The sequence below is a fragment of the Erythrolamprus reginae genome, chromosome 2, assembly GCF_031021105.1.
Source record: "Erythrolamprus reginae isolate rEryReg1 chromosome 2, rEryReg1.hap1, whole genome shotgun sequence".
NCBI lineage: Eukaryota > Metazoa > Chordata > Lepidosauria > Squamata > Dipsadidae > Erythrolamprus > Erythrolamprus reginae.
The window spans coordinates 98,472,335-98,480,836 of NC_091951.1; the positions used below are offsets into that span (position 1 = coordinate 98,472,335).

Genomic DNA, 8,502 nt, shown 5'->3' on the forward strand with positions numbered 1-8,502 from the left:
TGAGCCTTCATCATCCCATCTTAGAGACATACAACTCCCTTTAGTAATTTCTTTTTATTTTCTCTTTTAATACAAAAGAAACAAGCAGACAAAACCCCGTTATCCTACCGCCACTTTCCCTTCTACCCCCACCCCACCCCCCTCCCTTATCCAGGAGTGCAGCCTCCCTTTGCGGCTGACTCCAAAGTCAGTTTTTCAAGGAGACATCCAAAATGCTAGTTCTCTTCAATCAAAGTTAGATCCAGATCACTAAAGTCTGGTTGGAAGAGTGTCCTTTTGCTTGCTATATTCCAATTTATTTGTCTTGCTGCTTGTACTGCTGCTGCTTCTTCTTCATCATCCTCTTCACTTTCACTGAGCACCTGGATACAATTATTAATGGGACTGCAAGGAGCTGAGGGTGATTGTGGGCTGCAAGTCAAGAGCCATGATGGATAGCCACCTTCCTCAGATTTGTCTAACTGACAGACTTCACCTGCAAATGGTTTCTGTCAAAAAAAAGAAGAAGAAGAAAATGTATATTTCAATGCATTTATCTTGTGTTCCAATGTCAACTTTTAGTATACACATGGTCATGTGAATTAGAACACTAGACTTACTATATAGTGATTACTTAGTTCCAGAAATTAAATATATCAAATTAAACATTATCAAACTTGCATTATTATATAAGAACCTCTATTTTGTGACTAAATACCAGAGACATTTTTTCAGCTTGCTGGGATACACAAATGCTCAAAAACTACTTTTGCTAACAAACCAAGTCTCTCCAACCTCTGGCCTTACAGGTAATCCTTGGTTAACAACCACGTGTTCAAAGTTATGATGGCAGTGAATGAGTGATACTTATGATCAGTCCCTGAAGTTCCGTTTGTCCCAGCACCCATTCAGTCACGTGATCATCACTGTCAGCTCCCCACAACCAAATTCAATGGGGAAGCTGGCAGGAATGACTTCTACTACTTTTTCCCAATTCTGCCACACCCACTCATGCCTTGCCACACTTGCACCAAGTCGCAGCAGCCACCTGGGTATTCTGCCCTCCGATATTCTGCATCGTTCCCACCCCGTGTCCAGCTCTGCCTACACTGAGCTGCAGCAGTCACCTCTGTTCCTACCAGGAGCACTTACCCAGCCACCTTTTGCAAGCCACCTGAGATTTGTGACTTTTTGTCAGCTTCTCCACTTATTCTGCATGTTGGAAGCTGGCAGAAAGTAGCCAGGAGGTCCTTATTTAATAGCAATAGGGACTACCAGAATCGTCGTTGCTAAGTAACACAGTCCTGCAACGTTCTACTGTACTTTATAACCATATCCCTTTGTGGCAAATTCCAGTTCAATTACCACTGTTTAAAACAGGACCAAAAAAAATTCAGCATTTTTCCATTAAGGGAATAAGGAATAATTTTTTGCTTGTGACAACAACAGAAAGAAAACCCCAGGACCTAGAGTGGGTTGCTTTGTTCTAAGTATGAAAAACACTGAGCTGTCTTCAGCTACTTCGGTTCTAATTCCCCATGCTCATTCATTCATGCTCATGAATGGTTTCAAATAACCATTGGCTCTTCTAATAAATTAATATCCTGCTAATGAAGGTTGTTGGGGCTACAAAGACTTCAGCTGGTGGAAAATGCAGCAGTATGTGCAATAATGATTATACTGAGGTATGCCCGTATTACTCCAACCTCACTGTATCGGTTGCCAGTCGGTCTCCAAACGCAATTCAGGGTTTTGGTTATTACCTTTAAAACCCTAAATGGCTCAGGGCCAGACTATTTACGGGACCGCCTCCTCCCTCATACCTCGCTACAGCCAGTAAGGGTCCACAGAGTCAGCCTTCTCCAGGTCCTGTCCGCCAAACTGTTGGTTGGTGAGACCTCAGGGAAGAGCCTTCTCTGTGGCGGCTCCGCCCCCCTGGAATCAAGTGCCCCTAGAGATCCGCACTATCTCCACCCTACTGGTCTTCCAGAAAGCTGTTAAGATCTGGCTTTTCCAGCAGGTCTGGAATTAGTATTGACTGCAATATGTATGGTTTTTTATGATATTATTGTTTTTTTTTTGCATTGTTGATTTTACTGTTCTATTTTTATTGCTTTTTACTGCTGTTGTATTTATGATTGCTGTTAGCTGCTCTGAGTCCATTTTGGAGTGAGCGGCATGTAAATACAATAAACAAACAAACAAACAAATCACAGCATACATCAAGACAAAATTATTTCACTGATGGTATTACCTAGTTTGTCTGCATGAAAACAACCAAGCTCGAGAGCACCGAGGACCCCTCAAAATTATTTCAACATAACTGCAAAGTGCAAGTCTACTCTTTGGAAGGATCCGTGTTACATAGGATCTGCGTCTACCATTTCTAATAAATGCACGTGGAGCAAAGACCTCAATTTACCACCACAACAGAGACCAAAAAATTAGTTAAGTGGTACAATCATTAAGTGAGGCATCACATGATGGAACACGGTTTATTTATTTTTTTGCTGTAATATCACGTGACTGCAACTTGTGACCTTTCCTGTCAGCCTCCCGATTGATTGATTGGTTGGGAAGGTCGCAAATAGCAATAGTATTGGGATAAACATATATCCAATGGAATATATGGGATAAACCATTGGCTCTTCTAATAACAAATTTATATCCTGCTAATAAAGGTTGTTATACATGGGGCTACCCTTGAACCAATATGGGATATCCACTGGGATAAACATATATCCACCCTAAGATAAAATACAAAAAATAGTATAAGGGCAGAGTAGATGGATCATGAGGTCTTTTTCTGCTGTCAGTCTTCTATGTTTCTATTTAGACTTATTCAGTGGTACCTCTACTTAAGAACTTAATTCGTTCCATGACCAGGTTCTTAAGTAGAAAAGTTTGTAAGTAGAAGCAATTTTTCCCATAGGAATCAATGTAAACGCAAATAATGTGTGCAAACCCATTAGGAAAGGAGGAGGAAGAAGAAAAGGAGAAGGACAGTCACTGCCGAAGGAAGGTGAGGGGAATAAAAAAAATTCCCAAATTTTAAGGCTTAAAAAAAAAGGGACTCTGAGGCAGGGAGGAGGAGCATGCGTCTCCCATACACCCGGCGCGAGGCTGCCTCCCATACACTGCGCCAGAGAGAGAAACCCATGCAGACAAGACGGGGGAACCTCCCGCTCCTTTGACCGAAAGGCGGCTGCTGCTGCTGCTACCTGCTTCCTCTTCCTTCCTATGCTGAAGGGCTCCCCTCTCTTCTCGCTCGCTTGCTTTGTAGCCGGCACTGTGGTGACTCCTCAGTTTGGCAGAAGCTGAGTTGATCCGGCCGGGGCGAAGCACTCCCTTTTGCCTTTCCGCTCCAGGAGGCAACCTCGTGCCGGGTGTATGGGTGTCACTATAGCGAAGTGGTTTATTCCCTCTCCAAGCTCCCAGAGAAAGGAAAACGCTCCATTCGCTCTGGGCTGCCAAAGCCTCCTTAAGCGCCACCGAAAGGCTTCTCTGGCAGCCCAGAAAAGCCCAAGATGGCCGGGATTAAAGGGGGGGAAAGCCTGAGATGGCCGGGATTAAAGGGGGAATGGCAGGAAATTAGCCAGGCCATTATGCCGCTCTCAAATTTCCTGGGAATTTTTTTCCGGGCTCGGGTTCTTAAGTATAAAATGGTTCTTGAGAAGAGGCAAAAAAATCTTGAACGCCTAGAAACATAGAAACATAGAAGTCTGACGGCAGAAAAAGACCTCATGGTCCATCTAGTCTGCCCTTATACTATTTTCTGTATTTTATCTTAGGATGGATATATGTTTATCCCAGGCATGTTTAAATTCAGTTACTGTGGATTTATCTACCACGTCTGCTGGAAGTTTGTTCCAAGGATCTACTACTCTTTCAGTAAAATAATATTTTCTCATGTTGCTCTTGATCTTTCCCCCAACTAACTTCAGATTGTGTCCCCTTGTTCTTGTGTATACAGTGATCCCCCGATCGTTGCGAGGGTTCCGTTCCAGGACCCCCCGCAACGAGCGGGTTTTCGCGAAGTAGCGCTGCGGAAGTAAAAACACCATCTGCGCATGCGCAGATGGTGTTTTTACTTCCCAGCAGCGAGGAGCCGAAGATTGGGGTTTCCCCGCCGCCCACGCAAACTCCTCGCTGCTGCCCGCGCCCGCCGCGCGCCCGCCCTGAAAGGGAAAGCCCCCCCAGGCCAGCTCCGATCCCCCCAGGCCAGCTCCGATCCCCCAGGCCGGCTCCGATCGTTTTAAAACAGGCGCGCCGTTCTCCGCTGACTCCTGGCAAACTTCCCGGGCAAAGGGCGGGCGAGCAGGTGCTGGGGGGGGCTTCGCCCTCCCGCCAGCAAGAGGGGGAAGACCCAGGGAAGCCGCCCAGCAGCTGATCTGCCCGGCGCCATCTACGCATGCGTGCCCATAGAAAAAAAGGGCACGCATGCGCAGATGGTGTTTTGACTTCCGGGTTCAAAAATCGCAAATTACCCTGTTCGCAATGGTCGGGGACGCAATAACCGGGGGATCACTGTACTTTCCTATTAAAAACACTTCCCTCCTCGACCTTATTTAACCCTTTAATATATTTAAATGTTTCGATCATGTCCCCCCTTTTCCTTCTGTCCTCCAGACTATACAGATTGAGTTCATTAAGTCTTTCCTGATACGTTTTATGCTTAAGGCCTTCCACCATTCTTGTAGCCCGTATCTTATCTTACCTGGATCTTATCTAGAAAAGTTCTTAAGTAGAGGTGTTCTTAAATAGAGGTACCACTGTATATTGCTTCACAGTGTTTTACAGCCCTCTCTAAGCGGTTTAGAGTCAGCATATATTGCCCCCAACAATCTGGGTCCCCATTTTACCCACCTCGGAAGTATGGAAGAGACTCGCCTGGTGAGATTTGATCTGCCAAACTACTGGCAGCTGGTGATCAGCAGGAGCAGCCTGCAGTGCTGCACTCCAGCCACTATGGCAAGTGACCGCAGGGATGTTGCAACAGATGTAAATGTGTGATGGTTGCAAATGGCCAAATCATGATCACATGACTAGAGGGATGCTACAGCAGTAACAACTGCAAGGACCAGTCATATGTCACTTTTTTTCAGCGCTGTAATAACTTCAAATGGTCATTAAATTGTTGTAAGATGATGAATTTTGTTGGTGTCATATACAGGCAGTCCTCAACTTGCAACTGGCTGCTTAGTGACTCTTTGAAGTTACAATGGGCTCCCAAGTGTTGTTTAAGATTTAGATCCGAAGACAGTCTGGCTCCTTCCCATGGTCACATTTTGGGCTTGGCAACTGGCCCACACGTAGGGCCGTTTGCAGCATTCCATGGTCTTGTGACTGCAAATTAGTGGGTTTTTGCTGGAAACCAGCATTTAACTTCTAGGTTTCAGCAAAGAAGATCCATTGCAGACAAATGGGTTTGCTCAACCACAATGCATTCACTTAATAACCACTGGAAAAAATATTGTAAAATTGGGTAGATCATGTGAGGACCCACTTAATGACTAGCACAGCTTGCAACCACATATATTTATTTATTTATTTATTTATTTATTTATTTATTTATTTATTATTATTTATTATTATTTATTATTTATTTATTTATTTATTTATTTATTATTATTTATTATTTATTATTTATTATTTATTTATTTATTTATTTATTTATTTATTTATTTATTTATTTATTTATTTATTTATTTATTTATTTATTTATTTATTTATTTATTTATTTATTTATTTATTTATTGGATTTGTATGCCACCCCTCTCCGTAGACTCGGGGCGGCTAACAACAGTAATACAAAACATCATATAAATCCAATATTAAAACAAATCCCTACAAAGAAACATACCATGCATAAATTGTAAAGGCCTAGGGGGAAAGAATATCTCAATTCCCCCAAGCCTGACGGCAGAGGTGGGTTTTAAGGAGCTTACGAAAGGCAAGGAGGGTGGGCGCAATTCTAATCTCCGGGGCGAGTTGGTTCCAGAGGGCCGGGGTCGCCACAGAGAAGGCTTTTCCCCCGGGCCCCGCCAAATGACATTGTTTTGTTGACGGGACCCAGAGAAGGCCCACTCTATGGGACCTAACCGGTCACTGGGATTCATGCGGCAGAAGGCGGTCTCGTAGATACCCTGGTCCGGTGCCATGAAGGGCTTTATAGGTGATGACCAACACTTTGAATTCTGCCCGGAAATTGATCGGCAACCAACGCAGACTGCAGAGTGTTGGTGTTACATGGGCATTTTTGGGAAAGCCCATGATTGCTCTCGCAGGTGCATTCTGCACGATCTGAAGTTTCCAAACACTTTTCAAAGGTAGCCCCATGTAGAGAGCATTACAGTAGTCGAACCTCGAGGTGATGAGGGCATGAGTGACTGTGAGCAGTGTCTCCCGGTCCAAATAGGGCCGCAACTGGTGCACCAAGCGAATCTGGGCAAACGTCCCCTCACCACAGCTGAAAGATGTTTCTCTAATGTGAGCTGTGATAATATTTGCAGGCTCAATGAGAGTTATAAATTGAGGACTATCTGTAGAGAATCCCCAATGTTTTCTACAGTGTATTGTACTCGTTTATTGCTTAGCACCATATAATTGTTGAATATAATGTGTTTTGCTACATGGAAAAATCCAATTTTATTTCAGTGGCGTTTTTAAAGTTTTCACTTCCCTCTCACCCCACCTTTCCACTGATTTTACAGGCTGGCCTCGATCAGCGTGGTTCCAAAGCCAAGTGAAGGATGCTTCCTTTCTTACCTGATTCATCTTGTAGAAATCAAGTGAGGGCCTATGCCACCTCACATCATCTTCATGGCGCCGCTTGAGACCACATTTCCTGGTGTCCAAGTCACAAGGCTGTGAGCGGCTGCGAGGGAGGCTGTGCTGGTGCCGAAGGAGTTCCGGTGTGGAAGTGGTGGAGCTCTGGGGAGATGGCAAGAATCTGACCGGCGACAGAGAGAAACGGCGCTGCAGGGGGTAGGGCTGCAAAGTCTCTCCGGCCTCCCAAGGGACACTTGCTGGCGATTCTCGAGACAGAGCCAGACTGAAAAATGGCGGGCTCCTGCCACCAACAGCACCATCTTGAACATACTGATAAGAAGAGGCACTGGGGACTGGATTGAAGCAAAGTCTGTTGGCTTCCTTTACCAGGTTCTTGGATTGTACTGCTAAAGTGTCCACGCCACTGGTCTCCCGACGTTTGATATGTGTCCACACTTTGGAGCCCAGGGGCCTCCAGACAGCTTGCCAGCGGGAAAGGTCCTCGGGCACTGAGAGTGAACGACAGTGTCTTTTGGTAGGGGGCACAGAAACCTTTTCTGAAACTAAAGAGTTGGCAGCCAGTGCTTGGGATGCAAGATTGTTCAGAGGGCTGTTTTCTGGGCTGCAAGTTGGCAAGGGAAGGCTTAAGCTGGGTGGCTGGTAAGGAACCGTGTTGTCTTGGAGATGGATCTTTGGACAGGGAGCTAGGTCCCTCCATGAAGTCCCCTCTGTAAAGAATAACACAAGACAGGAAATTTAAGTTGAGAGGTGCAGCTGTCAACCAGATCAACCTAGTTAAATATTCCATGACATGAGATTTAACAAAAAGATACTGGATTCCTCACACCAAGTTGGAACAGCTTCCAGCCTACTCCTTCAAAAGATAGATAGATAGATAGATAGATAGATAGATAGATAGATAGATAGATAGATAGATAGATAGATAGATAGATAGATAGATAGATAGATAGAGATAGCCTAGTTAAGTATTAACTCATAAATGATCTAAATTTAATAAATATTCTCTACCTCCCTTAAATGTTTAAAAATTCTCCAGCCATTCACAATTTGTTCTTTCTAGTACCTTAATTATGGTAATGGTAGATAAACAAGAAGTTTCTGAATTAAAGATTCTTACTATGCTGGGAATGAGATATTTATGAATCAAAGAAAATATAATGCTTCTTGGAGGAAATAACATGTTCATGGAGAAGAAGCAGCATACAGAGAGAGGTTTACATCACCTATAGCTAGACAGCACCCTCTCTATGGCCTGCAATCAACTCATAGGAGATTAAAATCTAGAAAAAGTTTCCTTAGGACAATGGAAGACTTCAAATAATTTAAAAGCAGAGAGGACTTATGAAAAGCTACAAAAAACCAACACTGGATGGAAGCATCTGGAGAGCTGGAACCTGGGTCTGGCAAGTATGGAAAACACTAAACAGACTGTGCACAAGTGTAATAAGATCCAGAGATGCTCTGAACGAATGGTACTAGCTGGTGGCTGTTGCCCTTCATGGTTGTGGTGACATGCAGACAACAACACGTTAACATACAAATCTAATAAATTGAATTGAATTGAATTAACATTTGTGTCCTGACCAATGTACACTTGAGGACCTCATGACAGCACATCAGAATGCAATTAATGTTGCTAGGCAGGATATGTTTAACTTGTACCGTTAACGTTAATCTTGTATTTTATATTTTATGTCATATATTTTAAATTTTATGTCATGTTATATGCCT

The 8,502-nt window shown here is 43.8% G+C and overlaps 1 protein-coding gene across 1 annotated transcript in view; it reads right to left on the minus strand.

Annotated features, from left to right (window-relative positions):
• Positions 1-39: 39 nt before the first annotated feature.
• The window catches only part of FAM53C (family with sequence similarity 53 member C), a 26,000-nt gene continuing 17,537 nt past the window's right edge, over positions 40-8,502 (minus strand). The window contains exons 5-6 of the mRNA XM_070736731.1: positions 6,748-7,478; positions 40-488 (exon numbers count right to left, since the gene is read on the minus strand). Coding sequence (XP_070592832.1) covers positions 216-488; positions 6,748-7,478 — 1,004 coding nt within the window. The 3' untranslated portion in view covers positions 40-215. The remainder of the gene's footprint in view (positions 489-6,747; positions 7,479-8,502) is intronic.